This window comes from Tympanuchus pallidicinctus, unplaced genomic scaffold (genome assembly GCF_026119805.1).
Source record: "Tympanuchus pallidicinctus isolate F22 unplaced genomic scaffold, pur_lepc_1.0 scaffold1, whole genome shotgun sequence".
In the NCBI taxonomy this organism is placed as follows: Eukaryota; Metazoa; Chordata; class Aves; order Galliformes; family Phasianidae; genus Tympanuchus; species Tympanuchus pallidicinctus.
This window is the reverse complement of record NW_026294618.1, coordinates 62,048,247-62,073,378: the sequence shown is the minus strand read 5'-3', so window position 1 is coordinate 62,073,378 and position 25,132 is coordinate 62,048,247. Positions and strand designations below refer to the sequence as shown.

Genomic DNA, 25,132 nt, shown 5'->3' with positions numbered 1-25,132 from the left:
AGACAAACTGATAGGCTTTGGGTGGTTTGTAGGATAAAAGGAGCCACAGCAGTTTAAAATGGTTAATTGTTGGGTTTTTTTTCCACATAAGGAATTTAATATGCCACCTCATTTAAAATAAGTACCTATTCATTTGCAACATGGTAGTAACTTTTATTTAGTGGAAAAAGTGTAGCAGTTTCCACTCCTTATTGGAAACAAGCTGCATTTCTGGGCAGTTTGAGGAGGGGTTAAAAATTATGTGAAACGTTTTTGTCTTTCCTTAGTTTTATAACAACTGGTGCCAGTAACAACGTCCAGTAGTCCTTTTGGTATCTAAATGCTTTTTTGTGTACAAGGCTTTCTGTTCTCTTAACCAGTAGATGGCTATTATGTGTCTATTCACAAAGGCAGGGCCATAACAGTCAGCTGCTGTGATCAGAGTAGTTGTGGATCACACACCAAAGGGCTTGGTAGTTGCTGTGTTGTTGTGTTGATTTTGTTTAAACTTACAGTCTACACTGGCATCTGAGACTTTCCTACTCTGAAAAACATCATTAGCAGTGGCTTTGATTTTTGGCATTAAGAAGTTTGGCATTTTTAAATTTGAATTTCAAATACTTAAATGGGTTCTCCAATGTCTACAGAGGACATTTGTTTGGGAAAGAAATAGGTCCTAATCAAATGAAGCTAAATTCTGGTGAAACAAGCCATCTAACCAATGGAGAGGCATCTAAAGGTCTCTGGTAAGAAAAAAAAAATAGTTGGGGTTCACATAAGTTACTTACTAAGTTTCTACATTTAATTCAGCAGTGGATAAATGGTTGGTATAAATAATTGGATAAATAAGTGGATAAATAATTGGTATAAAGGTTTGGATTGGAAACAGGTACAGTGTTACAGAATGTATCCAGGCCCATAACTTCCCTGTTTTTTTATATCATATTCAGCTCCTCAGCTTTTGTTTTTCTCTTTGTATGTTTTTTCTATTTCAAGTTCTTAAGTAGGTAGCTGTCAAACTGAAAGCTTTTCTCCAGGTTCTGCAGGTTTTCTCCCGAATTATCAGAGTGTGATCAAATGTTGAAGTATTGCACATGTAAAAGTAGAGAACAACATTTCTCTACTAATCATTATTGTTCTTTTAGGTAACTGCTTTTATGTAGAATACAGTTCCTGATGCGAAAAAGCCTCAAGTTAACCTGATGAAAAGGCGTATTTCAAACAGCAGCTGTGATTCTAAACTGACTTCAGAGAACCTCCCAGTATGTCAGTCTTCTCAAGTGTAGGCAAAAGGTGCTTTGCAGATTGTACGCAAAAAGAGCCTGCATATTGTCGGGTGTGGTTATTTCCTCTATTCATTGTGAGATGCATCTGAAAGACTTTCTTGAGCCTGTAGTTGCCAGAGATGCCAAAAAATCAGAGCGAATTTTGTTGAGGGCTGTGAAGATGTTTAGTGAGATATAAGGAGAGGCTGAGGGAATGCAGTTTCTGAAGAAAGTGCTCAAGGTGGATTTATGTAGAGTCTTAAGATAGCTTAATGGGAATCACAGGCGAGATTGGAAGCAATACCCTTCTCAGAGGTGGGAAGCATAAGCACAGGAGCAACAAGGGAAATCCCAGTTACATGCAAGGAATAAACTCCTCTGTGAGAGTGGTTAGGTAGTAAGAGGAGGTTTCGCAGAGAGCTAATGAAATCTCCATCTTTGGGAATTTTCAGAATTTGGTTGGCCACAGTCCTGAGCACCTAATTTAAACTTTGGATTAACCTTGCTTTGGCTGGGTGTTCAGATCAGTTGACAAAAATTCCTTCCGTGCTACTTTTTCTTTTAGAAAATATTCCAGATCAATACTGTATTATCAGGGATACTGTTGGAGATTGCAACTATGTAAGATTGCTTTGTCTCAAGTAATCTGTTTGAGACTGCAAGTTAGGAGCTTCCTACTGCGTGTTTTCATATGATGCTTAGAAATGTGGGGGTTGAATATTGGTTTTGTCAATTTTCACTCTTATGCATCTGTTCTAGTTGCAGAATTGGTTGATTATGCAATTTCCAAAGGAGTTAATGTTCACATCATGCAGTCATAGCAGCCAAAATTGGATCGATGTTATTGTATTATACAGCTCGTTACTCACTATTCAGATTACCTTTTGGTTTATTCAGACTTACAAGGTCTCTTAAATTCTTAATGAGTCTTGGATGACTGGTGTGATTTATGTCAGCCTTTTTCATTGTTCCTCTCAGGTTAGCAGTGACATTTTTGATTTCCAAATAGCACTTCCATAATTTTGTGTGCTCAGATCTTCCACTGTGCCCAGCTATCTGCTACATATAATGAAGGCAATGTACCCAAGATGTGTTAGGCTCATGCAACAGTTCATTGCTGCTGATGCATAAAGGATAATCCAGGAAAATAAGTGTATTGTTTCAAATTGATGAATTGTTTGGTCCAGAGAAAAGGCCGGCAAGTATCATGGCCAATACAAGAGAGATGGTGGAACCACAATTGTCAGAGCAGAATGGACAGAGAAATAATTGTCTCTTTGCTGAACCTTACAGTCTTCTCAGTTTTTCTATGCGGTTTCACTCTAAGATTCTGTGTGCTTCTTTAGTAATGGAGTGTGCAAAGCTGGGTATTACTGCTGGGTAATTAAATAACTAAAAATAAATAAATGCAGATATTGCGTATCATAGGAGATCTCATGTCTTCTCATGAGGGAAGTCAATTTACAATTGCATCTTCACAGTGAATTATGATAGTGAACTCGAATATTCCTCATAAGTGATCTGCAAGCTGAAGCTGGAAGGAACAGAATCACCTCAAGATGGTGGTTCTTTAGGAGTTGGCTGACAAACCTTGTAATGTCAGTGTTGGAGCTTTGTTGTTTGCGTCTACAATCCTGAGTGGCCTTTGTACTTGGCTTAGAAAGGCTTGTGACTATTGGAGGCATATTCTGAAGAAAATTCTGCAGAGAATATTCTGTGCTTCTTCCCGTGAAACACAGTAGGCTAGATTTGTTCGTTCTAAAATTCTCAGCTCTAAAAAAAGAGCTGAGAGTTGGAAAAGTTTGACTAGTTATCTTTCATTTGTGCCAGTAGATCTTACCTAAAATATTTTGTGTTTATATTTTCTTGGGAAGGGAGGCCTTACTAACTGTTTGTTTTTGTAAAACACGAGATACTGATTTACATTAGTACCTTGAGATAAATGTCATTACTTGGTTAACAAAGAACAAGAAATCTATGAATCTTTAGAAAATAATGATATCTATGGAGTCTTTAAACTGAGTAAGCACAATTCTGATTCTAGCAACAATTTTTTTTGCTTACACACGTTTAGTTTTCAACATAAATCATTGTCTTTGTTTGGCAGTCCAAGTAAAAAGAGCAGTCCTCCTTCCTTGACGTGTTATAATCAGTATCGTTACTATACTGGGCAGATGATTTACATTACTATATGATGATATGCATTGATTATTTTTAGATTATTTTAGGTGGTCTGATTGAAAAGATTTGATGCGAGTGCATAAACAACATGCTTTTTGCATGCACAGTAGGACTTCAGAGTGCTGTCTGAAAGGAGTATGTGGAAAGTAAAGCAAATACTTTGGGGTTACTATAAACTTCTTGGATTCTTTGTGGCTTTTTGCGACACATGCATTCGCTACTTGGTGAATGCCAGAGAAGGTGTAATTTGATCACTGAGCCACAATTGGTAAATACTAGTTTTGTGGGGACAGCTTGTTCTGTCCATAGGGAAAAAGCACGCTGCCAAAGTCTAAAAGCTTTCTCTTCTATTAGGTTACATACTCTTTTCCTGTGGGCTACTGAATCAGAAATATGTCTTACTTGTGACACTGACAGCATTCATGCTTGCTGTAATTGCTGAAGTGTTTGTTTGGCCAGTAAGTTATCAAACTATTCTTGTGTTGAAATCTGGTGAAATAGTTCCTTTGGAAAAAAATACTTTGATTTTTGCAAATTTTGTCTACCATGTGGTCATCAGTGAAACATTAAGATCTGATATGATATTGATAGGCTGCTGCTGCTTGGTAACTGTTTGAATACTCTTGATCTGGTGTCTATGAGACAGAAATGTCTGTGTTCTGTCATTTGGAAGCAGTTATGGACCTGTGAATGAGAATGAAGTACCTATCTTTCTAGATGTACATTTGAAAAACTTTTCCAGAAGCTTTTTCGTTGGCATCAAATAGTACTTTTTTTTTTTTTTTCCCCTGTAGAAAGGAACATCAGGGAAGAAAGCAAGCATTAGTATCCTGTGGAATAGTTTTTTCATCTTTGCATCATGGTTCTCAGGACTGTTTTGTCTGGCACCACTTCTGCCAGTCCCAATTACTCTTGTTGACATAAGCATTTGACCGGCGAAGTGATGAACAAGGTTGGGAAACTGATCCACATTAAAATTAACCTAGCCCCCATAAAATGAGGTTACCAACTAAGTGGCCTGAAATTATTTTGAATAAGCAATTTCACATCTTCATGCAAGTGCTTTCACAAGGAACAAAATGGAATTACCTTGTCTAGAATAGGAAGGAAAGATCTAATGCTTGAGAGAAAATGAACCTTAAGCTGTCCTAAACTGCATTTGTCCTAACCATGACAACTGTGTCTGGTATAAATGTACTTAAATAACACGTGAATGATATTAATGTAGTTCACTAGCTTCTGTTAATGAAACTAACTTGAAATATGGGGAATGGTAGTATTACAGAGTGCTCTTAATTGACTGGTTCATTACTGGTACTAAGTTACAAATAAAAGCCAAGCAGTTCAAACTTTGTTTACATCTGCATTGAAATGTGAGTGGCAGGATTTGGGTTTTTGATTATGAATGTTCAGGTTCTGGATAAGCTGCACTTATATAGTGGGGAGGAACACAGTGATGACAGTTGTGAAGAATCAGAACAGCTAATTTGTTAGCTCTTCTAATGCAATACACTGGCAGCCCAAACATGTAGGTGTGGGTTGCTGTGAAACTGGAGGCAGCTGAATGGATGTCTTTTTATGTACATTGTACACAACTAGAAAGTGCCATCACTGATGTGACCACAGCAGATTTGAGAGCTGTTGTTAGTAATTTTTGCAGAATGTCAGTGTTGTTCTCTGTCCATGTAGGACATGGGGAGCTGGAGATGCATCTCTGACCTGGAAGAGTTGTTTCACAAGTTAGATTGGCTGCCATGCTTTCAGATGAGATCAGCAGAGAGGCAGTGTCGATAGGACTGTTCACAAAGCATCATGGTTGTGAAGTATAGTGTTTTGCCTGGTCAGATATAAATTGATGAATGTGCTGGAGTATGGTAATCTTTGAAAATGAAAATCTCTCTGATTTTATTCAAATGTGTTAGAATCCAAGTGTATTTCTATTCGTGCTGTCTCTGAGGAGTTACTCCATGACTAGCATTTAGTGGTCTGAGTGTGTGTGTCTTACTACAGGTAATATAGCTTAATTGAAATTTTACTCTTTTTTTCCTTTCTATCATATATGCATGTATGTATGTATTTCTTTTTTCTTTCTTTTTTTTTTTTTTGCAAATATAGTGCTACCTGTAGATGGCTTCAAAAGTAATGCATCCTGTTCATTTCCACGGAAACTAGAGCAGCTACTAAGATCACAATAACACTACTTGGTAGAGAAAATTGTCAACTACAGAACACAGTTTTTCAGGATGGTCACCGCTGTGAGCTGTATGCTTCCATGAGCAATGAGCAAAAGTCTGCGTGCTGCATTCATAACAATCTCATGGCTGTCTGAAACATTTGTTGTCTTTCACATTGCTGTTGATGCTTCTGCCACACACCGCCCACCACCTCACTACTCACATCCAGCGTTTGGTCTCCAGACACATACAGCAAGCATTGATACATGTGACTGACTGGGTGCATTTTTTTTTCCACATGGAGGAACTCAGTGACACCCCTTTGTTTCATATGTGCCTCCATGTCAGACACCATTTTGTCAGACTGCCCCTCTGCTGCCATCTGTCGCACAGCAACAATATGTAATGCAATATTGGTGGGAAGGTTCAACCTCTACTGTCAGACCAACATTCCTTCTGATATTATGGGCCAACATAACAAAATACATAGCATTACTTTTGGAGCATCTCTTGTATTTTATGCAGGTGTCTGTTTCAGGTCTTTACCGAGTTGAGTTGCACTGAGTTAAGTGAATATGGACAGTTCTGCAGTAGATGTGTCAGCTGTTCAGTACGGCATGGCAATTTAAGATACACATTTAAGGATGGTTCAGTCATATTATAACAGCCAAACTCTAAAAGTAACATCTATTCTAAGTAAATCTTACTTTAATTTCAGATATTCTATTATTATTCTTTTATAAATAATACAAAAAACAAAAAAACAAAAAAAAAAACCTGCAGCTAAATTTCTCATTTCCCTTAGATTTATAAATGCTTTTTTGAAGCCTCTTATTTAGATATTTTATCAATCCGACCTTTGTTGGAATGTAAAAAACAGTCGGTGTTACCTTTGCTGCAGGAGGAACAACCGTTAGAACAATAAAATAAATGAAGGATGCAGAGATCTGGCTCCTGTGTCCTGGGAATGTTGCAAAGAAAAGATTCCTCTAAGTCATAGAGCAGAGGTGGTTGTTCCCTCCAAATAAGTTTTCCAGAGCTAATATTCTGCTTTCTACAGCTTCTGCTTAGGGCAAGAATTAGCCTTAAGTCCTTTACGTCCCCCTTTACCTTTAAAACTACTCTTATATTTGTCCTCAATAAGAGAATTGAACTGTCAGCATTCTTCAGCCTCTCTCTTTAGACAACAAACTCTCATATTCATTCCTTTTTAATTGTCATATAAACATTTGGATTCAAAAAATAAAATTACATGCTGCGATAAGATGCGGAACTAGGGTTTAAATCCCAGCCTGTATTTTATAGGACAATGAAAATACATTTTATATATTGTGTTGACTTTGTAGCTTCTTCTCATGCAGACTAAGTCATATTAATAGATAACAAGTTTTTCTGGATTAGAGGCTTTGTTTTTTGTACTTGTCAACTGTCTTGCTTGGGCCACGTTGTAGCAACTAGTGTGTGCTGCAGTGAGTCACGGTCTGGACTGGAGCTGCACCACTGTAGAAATAAGAAGTTTGAGTTAAAAAGTGAAAAAGGGAAACTGACTTAATGACTTCTTTTTTGTATCTTCTCCAGGCTTATCAGAGAAACAATAAAATCTCAGAAAAACTCATAAAATCTGGAAATAGGCTGTATGTGATGTGTATCTAAGGGAGGCAAATGGTTTATGATTTTTTTTTTTCTGTGAGTTCAGGTTTCCAAGAGGCAGTAATAAACCTTCATCTTCATTTAAAATGTATATGTTTGGAATGAGCTTTGTTTCAGAAGATCTTGCTAGTGTACTGTATTCTATGACAACATCTTAGGCATTAATGTATAAGCAAGTCATTTCTGTCCTTAGAAAAATATCTTTCTTAAGAGATTATTAAAAAAAAAAAAAAAAAAAAAAAAACCACCAAAAATGTTGTGAGGAAGGACGCACCATTTAATGTGAATAAGAACAGCTGACCTATCTTGTTACTAGTAGAATCTTTGTCAGTGTTTTTCTAATGTAACTGTGGGCAAATGACTAGCTATACAGACTGACTTCAGCAGCAGTATTGTCTGTCTAGCTGTTGGAAGAAAAAAGAAATTCTGAAGTTGTTACCCAATGTATTGCATTTTGATGCAGTTTAAAAGGGTTTGGCAAATAATTGATTTGGAAGCTACCAATGTGCAATTGGGAAATAACTTGGACCATTGAATATTTAAGTACTGTGGTACAGCTGCTGTTTTTTCATAGTGGTTTTTTGTGTGTTTGTTTCTAAGTCTTGGAGGAAAGGCTGCATTGTTAATTGAGCTGATTAATAGCTCACCTAAAAAGTCTTACAGTCCAGTTATCCCTTTTACAGTTATCATTTAATTCATCATGTAAGTAAAATGTAAAAAGAGTGAAAATGTTCTTAAAAGCGTCATACTGTACTATTTTGCTACTGATACTACTGTTACTGGTATAGCTTGATACCTTTTTATAGAGCCAACATGTTTAGCAAAATATAAACCTTCAGTAAAATTGTACATATAAGCATAAAACATGTAACATACCTGTTACATTTCTTACAAACTTTTTTCTTTTTTTTTTTTTTTTCGATCTCCTGCCTTTACCCCTTCTATCTCTGTACCTTCAATGACCTAATACACTGTAGAACTGAAAGAACAAAAAATGCATTCAATTTCAAGAAGGGCAGCGTTCAAAATAAATACACACTGAAGTATGGAACCCAGTACATTTATTGGGCCTGCTCATTGGGAAGAGATTTAAAAACAAAACAAAAAAAACGGCACTATAAACTCTCCTTCAAACTCATGATATAGCCATTGAGGTTTTGGCGGTTTGTATTCATAAGACTTGTTTGTCTCTTATGTGTGTGTGTGGGCAAATACTGAGAGACAGCTTCGGTTCTGAAATGGTCCATCTAAAATGCAGTCGTGTCTCTTGATTATCTGATTTGCCTCACTTCTGGGGATGCTTGCTTTAGTATTAGTGTGAAACTTGCAAACATCTTGCAAATAGCAACTGAGTCGTAAGCAAAACCACTGTAAGATGTAAACTCAGATCTGAGATCACAGAATCACAAAAACACCAAGGTTGGAAAAGATCTACAGGATATCCAGTCCAACCATCCACCTATCACCAGTAGTTCTCACTAAACCATATCCCTCAATACAAAATCCAAACATTCCTTGAACAGGTCCAGGGTCAGTGACTCCACCACTTCCCTGGGCAGCCCATTCCAGTGCCTGACTTTTCTTTCAGAAAAGTAGTATTTCCTAACATTCAGCCTAAATCTCTCCTTGCAGCTTGAAGCCATTCCCTCTAGTCCTATCACTGTTACACAAGAGAAGAGGCCAACCCCCACTACTACTTCAGGTAGTTATGGAGAGCATTGAGGTCTCCCCTGAGCATCCTCTTCTCAGACTGAACGTTCCCAGCTCCTTCAGCCGCTCCTCATAAGCCCTGTGCTTCAGACCCCTCAACAGCTTTGTTGCCCTTCTTTGAACCCGCTCCAGGTCCTCAATCTCTTTCTTACAGTGAGGGGCCCAAAGCTGGACACAGTATTTGGGATGAGCCCTCACCAGAGCTGAGTACAGTGGGACAATCACTGCCCTGTTCCTGCTGGCAACACTGTTCCTGATGCAAGCCAGGATGCCATTGGCCTTCTTGGCCATCTGGGCAAACTGCTGGCTCATGTTCAGCTGAGCATCAATCAATACTCCCAGGACCATTTCCTCTATGCAGTCTTCCAGCCACCCTGCTCCAAGCCTGTAGTGTTGCTTGGGGTTGTTGTGGCCAAAGTGCAGGACCTGGCATTTGTCCTTGTTGAAACTCATCCCATTGGCTTCAGCCCAGCTCTCCAGCCTGTCCAGATCCCTCTGTAGGGCTTCGCTACCCCCAGGCAGATCGACACTTCCAGCCAACTTGGTGTCATCTGCAAACTTACTGAGGGTGCACTCAATACCCTCATCGAGGTCATCAATAAAGATATTGAAGAGGACAGGACCCAGCACTGACCCCGGGGAACACCACTCATGCTGGGTCACCAGCTGAATTTAGCTCCATTCACTACCACTCTGGGCCCAGCCTTCCAGCCAGTTCCTTATCCAGCCAAGAACTTACCTGTCCAATCTGTGATGGTGTTGCTGGTTTTGGTCTTGAATTGCATCAGTTAGATATTTGTCTGGGTACTGAGACATTCCAGAGGTTCTGGCTGTGAAACAAATGATCCAAAATACATAGAAAAAGATTGAATTACCTCACAATCAGTGACAGTACGGGACAACTGTGCTTGTCTTATTGAAGTTCATTTGCAAAGGCTTCCCAGTGAATTTTAGAAATATCAGTGGGATAATTTTGCATTCAACAATTCTAGGTATCTACAAACGAGAGCAAAAGCATTATAAATGAGGCTTGTATGTTAGCATTCAGTCTTTTTAATTCTTTTGCTTTTTGAATGGAGAGTTGACAGTTCTTTAGTTTTTTTAATTGCCTGGAGCCCCCAGTGCAGGAAAGGTGGTGGAGCTGTTGGGGAGGGTCCAGAGGAAGGCTATGAAGATGATGAGAGGGCTGGATCACCTCCCCTGCAAAGACAGACTGAGAGAGCTGGGCTTGTTCAGTCTGGAGAAGAGAAGGCTATGAGGAGACCTGATTGCAGCCTTCCACTATTTGAAAAGGGGATTATAAACAGGAAGGGAATCAACTTTTCACTCAGATAGTGATAGGATAAGGGGGAATGGTTTTAAGCTCAAGGAGGGAAGGTTTAGATTGGATGTTGGGGAGAAGTTCTTCACAGAGAGCGTGGTGAGATGCTGAAGCAGGCTGCCCAAAGAGACTGGATGCTCTGTCCTGGGAGGTGTTCAGGACCAGGTAGGATGTGGCCCTGGGCAACTAGACCACTGGTACTGGCCTAGTATCAGATCTGGAGGTTGGCAGAGGTTGAAGTCCTTTCCAACCCAACCCGTTTTATGATTCTGTAGTTCTAGGATAAAGGAAAAACACTTTCAATCAGCAAACCGAATATGTTTGTTTGTTGTTTTTTTTTTTTTATTTAATCTTTTTCATGGATAAATCTGATGGTTATTTCAAGAACACAGCAGTTAGGTTTAAAGTGTGTCTGACAGTGTTTCTACTGAGAAGGCTGTAATAACAGTATATCATAATTGATCTTGCTGTACTTGTTTAGAATGAGAATGGATGTATCTTAAGAGCAAACTACGTAAGTCATTAGTGGGAAACTTTATGGCAGTGCTGTAGTCAAGAGCTGTCTCTACAAGGGTTGTGTATTGAGGTGTAGATAAGTAGTTTTGCAAAAGCTGTTGGGTCCTCAGTTGAAATTCAGTAATTATTCTTCATTTGAGTATGTCACTGCGGATTTGATTCTCTTTGTTTTGCTTTTTTAAAAAGCAATTTCAGACTGTTTCCATCTATATTTATTTCTCCGATAAATCATATGTCTTCTAAAAATAAACTGTTTATGTATACTGTTGAAGAGAGCTTTACTTTGAGGAAGTCTGAGATATTGCAGGTGTGAGAGCTATTGAAGGCTACAAATGCTATGCTTGTTTTCTGTGCTTCTGTCCACGTGGGGATGTCCTTCGGTGGCTCCCCTGATAGTAATCTATGTGCCTCTGCCTCTTCAGAAATGATTCAAAACTAAGTTTGCATTTGGTCTTGCTTCATTTTTAAACTGGGGGAAAAAAAGAGTATTAGGAAAGATCCAGGTTTGTGGCCTCCTAGAGAGCACAAGTCTTGTTTCATCAGATGTCTGCTTCATTTAACAAAATAATTTTAAAGGAAATATTGTGAGTTTAGTGAGTACAAGCTGGATCTGACCTGGTAAGATGCTGCTATGGGACTAGGGACTAGTGAGATGCATTGAGGTTCACAGCTTTGATGCAGCCAGTCGTGCTGGACTACAGTTTTTGGTGATGGAGCCAGAAACTTGTAAACTGTATTGCTCCAGGTATAGCTAGAGTGTGGTTTTGTGATATTGAGAGTGTTTGGAGTTGTGAGATTTTAAGATGGGCTTCTTTGTACTTGGACTGCAGGCTAATGTCTTCTGGCCCAGAGTCAACTATTGTAGAGGCTCCTGAAGCTATTGAATGAACTTGTCATTCACTTCCATTTTATTGCAGCTGTTAGCAGTGGGTTACTGGCAAGTTCCCCAAATATCTACAGTGTTTTAGGGGACAAGTTATTCAAGGAAAACTTAGGTCTGGTTTGGGCTGAAGTCAGGCATAAAAACTAAAAATATTTTACGAACTCTTCTGGAACCAGCTCCCAGCTACAGTATTGCTCAGTGATTTAAAATTTATGAAAGCTAGAATATAGAAGTAAACCAACCAACGTTTTCAGGTGCTTGTTACCCTATGTACATGCTGGTACGATGGCAGTAACAACAGGCTTTCCATCACAAAGTTGAGAATTTTTATTCTTGGAGTTATGAAGGAGAAGCATAGATGGGAATAAGGATTATCAGTAAGTGACTCAAATTCCATTGTGTGGTCTTGTGTTACGCAGCAGGTTGGGTGATGCTCACAGGTACTACATTCAGAACCCAGTGTTCAGCAGCAGCCAGAAAAGCCTGCAGACTCTCAAGTATTGGGTTCTATGATCTGGCTATCTCAGGGAGGATATACTGATGTTGCAGAAGGTGGGCAGAAGGTTTAAAAAAGGGAAGGCAGAGGGAGACTTAAAAGTCCAGTGTACTGGTTTGGAGAAGGGAAGGAGCGTAAAAGGATTTATGAATGAAACTTGCAAATTTACAAAGGCATTGCATGCAGAACTAAGTCTGGCACTAAAAGCTTATGGGACAGAAGACTTTTGTTTGCTTTTGTTTGGTTGTTGTTTGTTTTTTAATGTTTGTAAGCACTGAGTAGTAAAATCTGGATTTTTTTTGCCAGAAGATATTGTGGAGGCAGAGAAATTTCAGCAAGTTAAAAAGCCTATTGGATAAATACAAGTCAGCAGGTCTGTAAGGGCAGTAGACAGGGATCTGTTCTAATCTCCTTGACCAAACATCTGTATATACTTAAAGAATGCGAGAGGAATGTACTACAGAATGGCTCAGGCTCATGTGCCCTTCCTGTTTTTTGTTGCTGCTGTTGGAGACAGCACTGGGCTCAAAGGGCCGTTTGTCTGACTCATGGGAATATTTCTAACTGTGTTAGTGCATGCTTTGGTCAGAGAATCTGTAGGAGACTGTAGCATCTAGTTCCATTTTAAACTCCTGTAAAAATATCACTTCATTTTAGGAAGCTTTTAAATTTTTTCTTTCTCCTCCATCAATCAAATCAACCTAGTCAAGCAAGTTGGAGAGAAAAACAGGCTTAGCTAAACAAATATTGCTTGCATGTAGACTTTCACTCTTCTTGAACTATTTTTTAAAGTAAAGATTGGTCACAGAAGTGTGTTTTCTGCTTCCGTCTCTGAAATCTCAGAGCGGTTGCACTAGAAATAATGCTCTAATGTGGAACCCTCCCAAGTTTGGTCATTGAGAATAGATCTTTCAAAGGAACAGATCATTTTGTTGAGATGTTGTAGGTTTTTCCATCTTCCCCATGCTTGTCATTATTTGGTACAAGTTTTTTGTCTAATATAATCACATGCTGTATTTGGGGAATCTCTTGCTCTTCATCATGTTGTATTTATAATTCTCATTTTTTTCTTTTTGTGATCATGTGCCCAGATCACTTTTATATCCTTTCTCTTAACTCCTTTTTGTCTGAAGAGATTGATTTTTAAAAATTGAGTAACAAGTATCACTGTTTCATAGATTCAGGATAGGGCCATAAACAGTACTTTAGATAAGCTGATATTTTTGTTCTTTATGTAGGAAGTGGATGGTAGCAAGTGGAAGATAACCTGTATTTTTTTTATAGGAAGATTTACTTATCTATTTATTTTTAGTAGAGATACTGCAAGCACTGTTAGATGGCTTTACAATAGCCATAGGAAGGCTGAGCAATGTGTTGTAAAAATTGAATTTGTAATTTTTAAAATTAAATTTAATTGAATAAACTAGTTTTCTACCAGTTGGTTTCTACTCTTTCTTTAAAAATACACATTTAAAAGTATGAATGATATTATTGTAAGTTCTGTTGTTTTCCTGTTGTTTTCTGTTGTTTCACTTAATCCCTTTTGCAGAGTGAATATGGGAGTCTTTGGAGGAGTGGTTTTGTTTCAAAATTTTCTCCCTGCTCACTTTTTCTTAGGTTTAAGAAAAAAAATATCTGCACTTTCGGACTGTGTGTTGCATTCAGAAAAAGTGTATTGTGGTTACGTCGGGGGAAGCCATTACTTCACTGTTTCATACAGTTAGATTTCTAAACCTTTTTTGTACTCTAGCTTCTCAAAGATTCACACAGTTTTGGTGCTTCTCTATTTGGATTCTGCTTGCTCATCAATCCCAATGCAAGTTGTCAGTTTTGTAATTAAAACTGTGTAGCCTTTGCTACAGCGAAGAATCTGTTCCTTTAATATGATATGGCCTTACATGCGGTGATTTCCATTCTTTTTTATTATTATTTTCCCCCTATTTGCTAAACACATGTAGCAGGAATTTCTAGTCTAGTATTTGTCAAGGACTTTCAGGTACAGATGAGCAAAAATAAGAAAGTAGAAATAGGTGTGGGAATTGTTATGGAGGAGATTGAAGGGACAAGTTGCAAGAGGCAAATGTGGCACTTAATCTGTGAATTGGTTTTTTTGTTTTTTGGGGGTTTTGAGGTTTTTTTTTTGGGGGGGGGAGGGGTTTAGGCAGTGAAAATACAAAAATACACCTCTAGCTTAATTCTAGAGGGAGGTACTGACACATAGCAAGTATAAACTGGTGATTAACTTGTGATGGTTATTACTGCTGGAGAATCCATTGAGGGATATTTTGTGAATAGAAATTGATAAGCTTCTGTTGTGATTACTGGTTCTAAGTGTAGACCAGAGACATCTCTGCTTTCTTGAAAGAAAGCTGAAAGAAATAATACTGATATCTCTATGTGCTCTACTGGATGGGGCTTTGAGCAACCTGGTCTAGAGGGAGATATCCCTTCCTATAGCAGGGGATTTGAAACCAGGTGATCTTAAAGGTCCTTTCCAACCCAAACCGTTCTCTGATAATTGAAGCTGTTTGGTGTAAGGGAGTCCTTGCTGGAAGATGATCTTTGGTTAGTCTGCAGTTAAACTGTCGACTTGGCGTATTGTGTCAGAATTGGGATCTGGCTGAAAAGATGGGAGAGGTGTTTTTCTTTTTATATTTGTTTTTGACTTGGTACTCAGATAAAAAGTAGCTAAACATGTGGGGTAGGTACAGCTCAAGAAAGCGTGATGGTGGGGTGCGGAGGAAAAAAAGTTTTCCTTTTTTGAGATATTCATTGTTTGCCTACCCAGTTTGGAGGATTCAGGGGGGCTATTTGGTATTGGTGAAGGAACTGAAGTATAGAGGGCTCTTCCTTTACTATCAGTTTTGTAATTGCTTTTGTTTCTACAATCTTTCTGTACCTCTTGGATCCATGAAAAGAAATGCCAGGAGTCCCTTTGCTGCTGTCTCCATAGGCACTTTAGCAACCTCTACTGGCCTCAAACTGCGACTTGTTGCATCTCATTTGCTGTCAGGAGAGCAGTATTTTATATGCAACATCTATAATCTGCATTCTTGGTTGCTCTGAAAGTAGTGCTTCCTATTTATTTTCACAGAAACTGCATCAAATACAAAGAGCACAATAACACTATTTGATAGAGAAAATTCTCAGTCACGAAACACAGTCTTTCGACACAGTCACCACCATTAGCTGTGCACTTTCACCAGCTGTGAACAAGAGCCTGCATGCCACGTAGAGGTGACCCACCGCTGTTATTGATGCTGACACCACTCTTCACCTCACTGAGGTCACATCCACTGTTTGGTCTCCAGAAATGTTCAGCAAGTGTCAATGAATGACATTGGGTGCCACTTCTTCTACATTCAACAGCACACCTTTGCTTCATACACACTTCTATGTCAGGCATTGTATTGTCAGACTGCCCCTCTGCTGCCATCTGTTGCGTGGCAACAAAATGCAGCAAGATACTAACGGGAAGGTTCAGCCTCTACTGTCATACCACCACCATCTGCCTCTGATGTTATGTGATGTTATGGGCATTGTAATAGAATAGGAGGCATTACTTGCAGAGCAGCCCTTGTTCAAGAAAGTGTGCTCTTGTTCTTGCATTCGTAGCATTCTCTATAAATATTTACAAACAGGTTCCTAAAATAAACTGTTAGATGAAATATGTTTCTAGCATTGTTAGCTAAACAGCACAACATGATTTAGAGCAATTCATATTCAGTGCAAATCACATGTGATAAGATGAAAGCTGCAGAAAAACATACCAAAATACAAATGGGCTTTAGTGTCATTTTAGCAGCACGTGTACAACTGAGCACCGTGTGTGCCTTTTCCTGCATTGCACATAGCAGGGGGAGGGAAAAGGAAAAGGAACTCTCCAGTACTTGGACCAGTGTAGCAAGACTGCTTTCTGACTTCATTGATTGTCTTTCTTTCTTTCTTTCTTTACTTATTTATTAACCATGCTGACTGTAATGTCCCCTTATTATAGCTTGTCTCCGTGGTAGTACACAGTAAAAGCCTGGCACTTCTTCTGGTTTAAAAAAAAAAGAACAACTTTTTTTTTTTTTTTTTTTTTTTTTTAGGTTAGATATCCGTGTTTCTCTCTCTGCCCAAGATGATTGCCTTCAGTTGCATAAAGCAAAATTTGCTGCCCCAGTTTGCTTTTTAACCGTTACTTTTCAAATGTGTAGAGTGACTTGTTCAAAACAAAATATTTTATCTTCCATTGCCCGTTGTTAGTTTCTGAGGTTCCTTTGATGTGTCTTACAGTCTAAGGTATGGCCGCAGCTTATTTAGGTGTATCCGTGCTACCTTTAAGTTATGGATCCTGGGTACTTAGAGCAGCTGCCACAGGGTACCTTGTGTACCAGTGTGCTTCGGTATTTCTGTTCCTTTGAGATGGTACTCCTGGGGTACAGAGAGTACATTTCTTCAGGATCAGTGCAGATATGTCTGTTTTAGCTGAGCTCTTGTCATACTGTGCCTGTCGCCTTTGGAAGTGTGGTGCTTCTGGTTTATGTGTGTGGGACTTTGTGCCAGATCTTTGTATTGATCACCTCTGTCCACATGAGGTTTGGAGTTGGATGGATCTGAATGAAACCAAATCCAGCTCCTAAAGAGCTGGGCTGCTCTGTGTCCATTATTAAAGTGCATGAAGAGAAGGGAAACTGAACTTGAATAGTCAGATAAGCAGAATGTGTGCTCTGGGGAGGAATTGCATAATCTGAATTTCTAACTCTAGCAGTCCTGGCTGATACTTGTATGCTAAAGCTGTTAGAAGTTGTGATTTCATTTTCAATAGTAGAATATTACATTGTTATGTGCACTAAAAATTGTGGGTACATCTGTGGTCTTTGTTTTATCAAAGTATCTCTGAGTATTCTAATAAAAATTCCTGTTTTTTCCCATACTTTTAATTAAATATGCATTACAATTCCATCATAGAGAATGGGATTTATGAGACTGAAATTATGAGCAGATGTTAAATGGAATATTCTTAGGACCTTTAGTCTTCTCTATTTCATTAGCTAACAAACTTTTATTCCACATACATATGTAATATGTATGGGCAGAGTCATCAAAGTAACATGTATTTTGATTTTTATTCTTTTACTTTGTCAGAGAAGCATCTTGAATTGCTGGCAGACTGTTGAAAAGCATTGCTATTTTAGATTATGTTGATACAATAGGAAGTGTTTGAGCTAATTATAGGTTGACTGATAATTTTACCAGTTCAGACCACCAAAAACACAGGAGTTGAAGAAATCTTATAATGGAGTGATTCAGGCCTTATGTCGTGGAAGGCATTATGCCTGTCTTGTGATTCATGCTGGAAATCATGTGCTTCATGCTTTGTCATCAGTTCTTTGCACGTTTCTCCATCTTTTCAGTCTCAAGAAAAGCTGTGGCATTGCAGTGATTACACTTGAATCACAAGCAGCATTAATGCTCTAGAAAATGACTAGGGAACTGGCAATAATACTTCCTAACTAACTCCCCAGTAGTATCCTTTTAGGGAATAAGGGTACAGGAAAAACAAGCATGTAGACTCATTTGCAGAGAGAGTGGGCTGGTGGGTCGCTGGCAGGAGTTTGTGTTGCCAAAATCCAGGGAGCCTTTAGAGGTGCCTGGCAGGGCTGTGCTCTGAGTGCTTAAACAGGGGTTTGTGTTTCTTGTGGGCAGGGAGGAAAGTCCTGTGCTCAGATGAAGGGGGAAAAGGAAGGGGAGCTCTGCAGGAAATGCTGATGTGAGTGAGAGAGGAGTGTTTGCTATGTTTAAGGATACAATATTATGTTTTAATTTTTCTTAAGTTACTACTCTTCATAGACATACCTCTGGGCAGTGTTTAGTGAGCAAAAAGCATCATAGAAGCACAAAGTAGCTTTTAACAAAAGGAAGAAGGAAGAAGCAACAATTCAAATATTTCCAAGCCAGTTTAATTTTTCAGAGTATTTCCCATGGAGGCATAAAAAGGTGTTGCCTGTAGCAGTGTATGCATTGTGTAGGGAAATAACTGCAGTAGTGCTCACCTGAAGACTAAGGCAGCAGTAGGGTAATGGTGCATGTTGAATGGGAGGCATGATGGGGGAAAAAAGAAAAGCAGGCAGAGAAGGGAAGGAAAAAGTGAATATATTGATGTACATCTTCGGTGGCTTGTTAACTTGTGAAGTAAATGAATGTTGGAGTTGACTGCTATGGGTAAACTAATATTACAAATGGATATGACTATAAGAAAACGAAGGAGATACCATTCTCTTGCTTAACTCTACATTCTTCCAAACTTAATTGCTGGAAACTGTTCTTGGTAAAAGCATGCAGGAATGCTGTAAGCTCAGGACAGATATCTTGTACAAGTGTGACTGGCTGGTTACGGTATATTCTTCATAATTTCCTTTTTTAAAAAAGACACAAAATTAATTGAGGAAATAAGTTGTAAGTTGTTTCCTTCCAGTCATAATCTCTGAAATGCATCAGGTGAAAACTAATAGGCTGTTGCTAATAAATCCTGAAACTTATGAAACACTGAACTTCTAGCCCCAATTTTCTGTAATAAACGGTAACTGGGAAAATGTAACTAATTACATGCAAAAGCTAAACTAATGCTTTCTCACTTTTTTGATGTAAACTTTTTTGCATGAATTTATGTTTTAAAGAAATAAAAATGCTGGTCCTAAACAATTAATTTTAATATTTTGATAAATTTATATTCTTCTTTAAAAAAAAAAAAAAAGGAAATTGATCAGATATGCCTTTACACGAGCAATTTTCAAGGTTGTAAGAGACTGAATAGACGTTTGTTAGCCAGACGTGATGTGGAAAAACACTGACATAAAATGCAGATTTAGATTTAATAACTGAAGAGGATTTTTGAGGAGTTTTTTTTTTTTTCAGGTTTTGTTCTGTTTGACGTTTTAACATCAATAGTGCCTGCATTCAGTGTCTTAAATTTTTCCTTCTTTCAGAAAATGCTGGGTCAGAAGAGATGAGTGCTCCCTTTACTAAGGCCTAAAACTGCCTGTTGAAAAACAATCCTGACCAGGCAATATACGAATGGCCCAAGGAAGCCAGCAAATTGATATTCAGGTTTTACATGACCTGCGACAGAAGTTTCCTGAGGTACCTGAAGGTGTTGTATCCAGATGCATGTTACAGGTCAGTGTTCTGTTAGTAACTGTATGAGTAATTGATTATGCTTATTTTAAGTGTTAACTAACCATGTGTAAGTGTCTGTACTGAAAGCAGGTTGGTTTTCTTTCTGTCTTCTTCTTTGAATGAGACAAATATATGCAGCCAATTTATTTATTCCGGATTGGAAGCTGTGCTGGATTGGCCCCTCCTAAGCAAACCATCCTGTGAAGCAGTGTGCATGGAGGTTGTAGTCTTGATAATGAGTATATTCATTGCCTTTTGGCCGTCTAATGAGCCAAAGTTGAATTGTGGCCAAAAGATAGATACAAAGTCCAGCAAGCACTTTTTTAAGACAGTGCTCCACTTTTTTTTTTTTTTTTTTTTTTTGTATGCTTCGAGCATCACAGGTACAGAAGCAGTTTTGCCACCTTGATCTCCATCAGACTTTGATCTCATTACTTGGCATTTGCCTGCTCCACTGTTTTTCTGCCGCAGCTCACCTGGCCTGCAGAGCTGGTGCTGGTGGCCTTACATATGTTCTACAACAGGGAGCCTTAGAATGTAGTAATCCCCACACACCTGAGTCCTTTGTCTTCTTGATATTAGCCCGAGTCAGGTAGGCAATCAGCCTGGTCTTGGCTGTGTGACACCTGGACAGATGTGATGTGCTCATGTGTTTCTACCCAGTTCTTCTTGGGCTGCCTGGTGGCCTTAGTTTGTTTTACTGTAGCCTTGGAATCCATGCTGCTGATTTGTGGATTCCTTTTGGTCTCAGAAATAATAAAGAATTTTTCTGATGCTATTGTTGATGCTATATCTGTAGTTTCACAGAATCACAGAATGGTCTGGGTTGGAGGGGACCACAAGGATCATGAATCTCCAATCCCCCTGCCACATGCAGGGCCACCAACCTCCCCATTTAATACTAGACCAGGCTGCCCAGGACCCCATCCAGTCTGGCATTAAACACCTCCAGAGATGGGGCATCCACAACCTCTCTGGGCAGCCTGTTCTGGCACCTCACCACTCTCTGTAAAGAACTTCCCCCTGAATCCAACCTAAATCTCCCCTCCCTCAACTTAAAACCATTTCCCCTTGTCCTGCTGTTATCAACTCTTTCAAAGAGTTGACTCCCCTCCTGTCTGTAGGCTCCCTTTAGGTATTGAAAGGCTGCAATGAGGTCACCCCGCAGCCTTCTTTTCTCAGACTGAACAAGCCCAATCCCTCAGCCTGTCTTCGTAGGGGAGGTGCTCCAGTCCCCTGATCATCTTTGTGGCTCTCCTCTGGACCCTCTCCAACAGCTCTCTGTCTTTCTTGTACTGGGGGCTCCAGACCTGGACACATTCTCCAGATGGGGCCTCACAAGAGCAGAGTGGAGGGTGGACAATCACCTCCCTGTCCTTGCTGGCCACCCCTCTCCTGATGGAGCCCAGGACACCATTTGCCTTCTGAGCTGCAAGAGCACACTGCTGGTTCATGTTAAGTTTTTCATCCATCAAGACCCCCAGGTCATTCTCTGCAGGGCTGCTCTCAAGGATCTCTCCTTCCAGTCTGTATGGATGCCTGGGATTCCTCCGGCCCAGGTGCAAAACGTTGCACTTTGCTGTGTTGAACCTCATCAGGTTCACATGGGCCCACCTTTCAAGTCTGTTGAGTTCCCTCTGAATGGCATCAAATTCTGTTATGCTTACTTAACTGTGTTGCTTAAGTGTGTTTGCTTTGCATTTTCTTGTGATCCCAAAATATCTGTGCTGTTTGGATTTCATCATTATCTATAGTATTCAGCCTTTGAGTATGTTGGATAATGGAGGATTGTGTGAATACTCGCATTGATCAACAACACACAAAATTTGATTGGGAAAAAGATAGTCAGTATGTTCCCAGAAGCTGGTTGTCTCTGGGCTATGGCTATGACATGTCTTTGATGATAGAATTATGCTGTAAAGAATGCTCATTGTTTTATTTTTATATGTATTTTAATATGTAAAATACATGTGTCCATACTTACGTATGGGATATATATAGTCAGCATACATGCATCCAAGTAGTGCTGTGCCTGTTGTGCTGTTGGAAGTGTGATTGTGCCAGTTAAATGTTTGAATTTTCAAGACTCAATCATAATTCTACATTTGTAATAGAGTGAGAATTTGTGAAAACAGCAGTTCTTGAGAGAATTGTTTTTGATTTGAAAGTGGACTTATGAGGTTTCAGGCTTTTCCCAACCCTTTATCTTTAATTATTTAGCTGTAGGGAAAATTGAACCAGACAATAGACTGCTTGTATTTGTTCTCAGGATAGTTCACTGCTATTTTTTATATTAGCTCTCTGTAGAACTAGTCTAACTTATATACTACAGATACAGTTTTTTTCTTAAAATGAGAGAGTTGCTTATTGAGTAAGGTCAATGAAGTAGGAGTGAATGCAAGATCTGTCACCTTTTGGATGTTTGGTTCTTGGTTCTTTAAAAGATAGCATATGGCTTTTCAAAACTCAGCAGTCTTTGAATACTACTGAATACAATGGATTTGGTTTTTTGCGTAAAAAGAAGTCTTAAAACTGTGAAGAGAAGATATTGTGCATGCTGTACTTTGATAGAGATAGGGGATGAGAGTTCAGATTTTGAGGGAATTTTTTTTAGGTCACCTTTTGTAAGTGTTTTTAAAGGAGAAAAAAAGTTTATATATGCATATGTTCCATATGTACAATATTATTACACTAATTCAGTACACCCTAAAGCTACTTATGGTGATGTTGTTAGTAGGTTATTCAAAGCTGAGGTTTCTAAAAAAAAATCCTGAGTTTGGTGTTTGAAATTCTCTGAATCAGCTTCTGACTACGCGACTCTAAGTTGGACTGCTTTAAAAAATAATAATATAACCTTTCCAAACTGAGAAACTGTGTACTTGAGCTGGTGGTAAATACTGGACAGTGGGATTTGAAAGTACTTGGACACGTATTTGTAGTGCTTCTGGAACAATATCTGCATACCAAGTTGTGCCCTGTAGTAACTGAGCACGGTGGAATTAATTTCTGGTAAATGTAATAACTGTAGCCTAGCTCTGAGATACAACTAGTAATGTACTGTACTGTATAAGAAGTGCTGTGATTTGCCTTGCCCCCACAGTATGTGTCAGAGTGAAGCTATTTTTACAACAGGAAGTACAAAATATCACAGGGGAGAACCTGCAAGAGTTCAAACACTTATGCATTTCATAGTGATTGTGACAAAAGATTTTTATCACAACCAAGGCTTCTTAAGATCACTATGAATTATGCAGAAAAACTATACAGATTTCTCAATGCTGTTCTTTTGCCCAATGTTAAAATATCCAATGATACCTAGAATCTTGAAACCAGAGGACCACCAAAAACTAACATGAAATGGAAACCTGTATCATCTAGGGAACTGGCGATCTTACTGCTTTCTTGGGCTGACTGCATCGAGTGTTCCAGAAGAGTTTTGCATCCCTCCATTCTGCCTGGAAAGCAAGCTTTCTGCATTCAAGCCTCCCCTTCTCGCTCAAAAGGATTGCCACAGCTTCCCCTCTGTGTGGACATTGTCCCTTTTGGTTCTTTTTTTTGTGTGTCTGGGGCATTTTATAACCACCTGCACCTCAAGTCTACGTCCTCTCCTTGCTTCCTCATTTCCCTCCAGCATTCTTATTCTTTCTTTTTTTTTCTTTCTCTTTCAGGGTGCCAACATTTTAAACTCAATTGGGACATGGGCAGAGCTAAGATGAGGGGCATTGTTTTGCTGGAATATGCTCAATTCTGCCATCAACCGGTTCTCTGGTCTATAAAGAACTAGAAGCGGTTGAAACTCTGCCTCTGCCAGCCAGAAGATGCCAGGGGTTCCATGTGCCCCTGTTTCCCCCTTGAATTCTCCAATTTGCTCGTTGCCATCACTGTAATTTTGGAACTGATTGGATGCAGTCTTTAAAAAAAAAAAAAAATGTCCAAAGCAAATGCATTCAAGTTGAATGTAAGGGCGTTGCAAGCCTGGCCTGTTCCTTTTTGGTTTGATTTTTTAATATTTTTTTTAATTTTTTTACCTTTCTGTTAATAATTTTCGTTCACTGAAGTTCATGCAAAATCTTTAAGATTTCTTAGCTTGTTTTTCTATGGCATCCTGTCCCGTTTCTGGCTCCCTTTTCTTCTTTGCAATGAATACAAGGCTACTGTTACTGTATTTTCTTACCCACTGTTCTTTCTTAGTTTGATTCCTTTCTTCACTACTAACGTTATTTGATTACTTTGTCCTCTTGTGCTTATTCCAATCTAGACCCATTATGTGTACAGTCATTTGACCCACTTTCATCTCAAGACATTTCTGCAACATTTCTGTTATGTGACTGGCTAGTTAGATGGCCGTTAGGAAACCCCGTATTTTTTGTGATTTTTTTTTAAAGCTTTTTTGTTGTTTGGATTGATTCTCAGTTTTTTTGTTTGTTTGTTTTGTTTTTTAAGTATTAATTAAGAGTTCAGAACTTCATCTGGCCTGTATCAACACATAGTTTTGGTTTTGTGGGTGGAGTTTAGCTTGTCCTCCCTCTCCCACTTCTCTTATTTTGTTTTTTCCTTCAGTAATTTTTTTCAGATAGAGACAGGCTTGCTTTGACTGCACAACTCTGTCCAAGCCCTCACCTATCTACTAGTTTAACAAAAATAACTTGCTGCAAAGCTTGTGGCATGGAACACTTTCTCTTGCTTGTGTGTTCTTTAACTATATGATAATGTTACTACTTGGCATGTACAATATTTTCCTTGATCATTTTTCTTCCTTTTGGTAACTGGTGTTCAGTGTGTTTGGATGAATTTGACACCTACTTTGTTTTTACAACATCTGTGCCTTAACAAGAGTTTTTCTGGCTGAAAGCATTAACTTATTATTGAGGTGAGGACTGGAGGGAGGAGTGTACAGGAAATTGTACGGACAGAGCACAGCGTTCTGAAATTATGCCACCAGCACACGTAGGTTCTTTTAGCAAGGCCCTTATGTAGGGAAACAGTTATGGAGATCTGATACAGTATTATTAAATGTGTGGAAATACAGAACTAGGATTAGCAGTTAGTTTCCTTCTGATACGTTCTTAAAAAAGCAAATTAGCTAGGTGGTGGTTTTTAAGTTTCTTTATTACAGGTTTTATAAAGTAATCTTATACAAATGTAAGTATTTAAGAGCTTTTCAAACAGTGGTTTAAATGGCCCCTGGGTTTTCATTAATATTTTCGACTTGCAAGAAAGTGATCATATGCTGTATGTGCATAAACTGAATTTTTACGTTGCTTCTGAAGTCATATGCTCCTGTGCAACTTCTTTGGTCTGCATGTTTCTTCTCTGCATACGATTCAGCTTTCATTTTCAGCAGGAGTTACTGCGTAACTGGTATTGAAGTGTTTGCAAAAGGTTGTTGTTTTTTTTTTAAGTAAACATGTAATTTGATTTTAAGTTGTTTGCCAGTACTGTACACATGTAGGTACTGTGAGTCTGTTCTTTCTGTCATTTTCTTCTCAAGCCAGAGATGTGGTCATTGGTGAAGATTGTTCTGAAATTCAGAGGGAGTAGCAAAAGTATGCAATCACAGTGTATCATACTGTACCAAGTTAGCTTATCAAGATTCAAGATGTCACTGTCATTGCTTCAGCAGCAGTGCAGACCTCTGTTCTTGATTCCAGTGACTGAGTTGCAGTTCTCAAAATAGTAAGCTTCACATGCAAGCCCTTTGTGTGTATGTTTGTAGTTGCTATGCTGGCCAACCACCTAAAGCTTTCCATTTGATGCTACATTGTTAACTTTTCACTGATGGTTTTGTGCCTATAT

General features: G+C 38.8%; 1 protein-coding gene across 3 annotated transcripts in view; it reads left to right on the top strand.

The window, feature by feature from the left end:
* TAB2 (TGF-beta activated kinase 1 (MAP3K7) binding protein 2) overlaps positions 1-25,132 on the top strand; it is a 61,727-nt gene that overhangs the window by 21,485 nt on the left and 15,110 nt on the right. The window contains exons 1-2 of one of the 3 annotated variants that reach the window (XM_052681659.1): positions 19,147-19,336; positions 23,005-23,294. In XM_052681659.1, the coding sequence (XP_052537619.1) occupies positions 23,265-23,294 (30 nt within the window). In that variant the 5' untranslated portion in view covers positions 19,147-19,336; positions 23,005-23,264. Of the gene's footprint in view, positions 1-19,146; positions 19,337-23,004; positions 23,295-23,342; positions 25,013-25,132 lie in introns of those variants that run through there. The other 2 variants (XM_052681650.1, XM_052681668.1) reach the window with 2 other exon arrangements.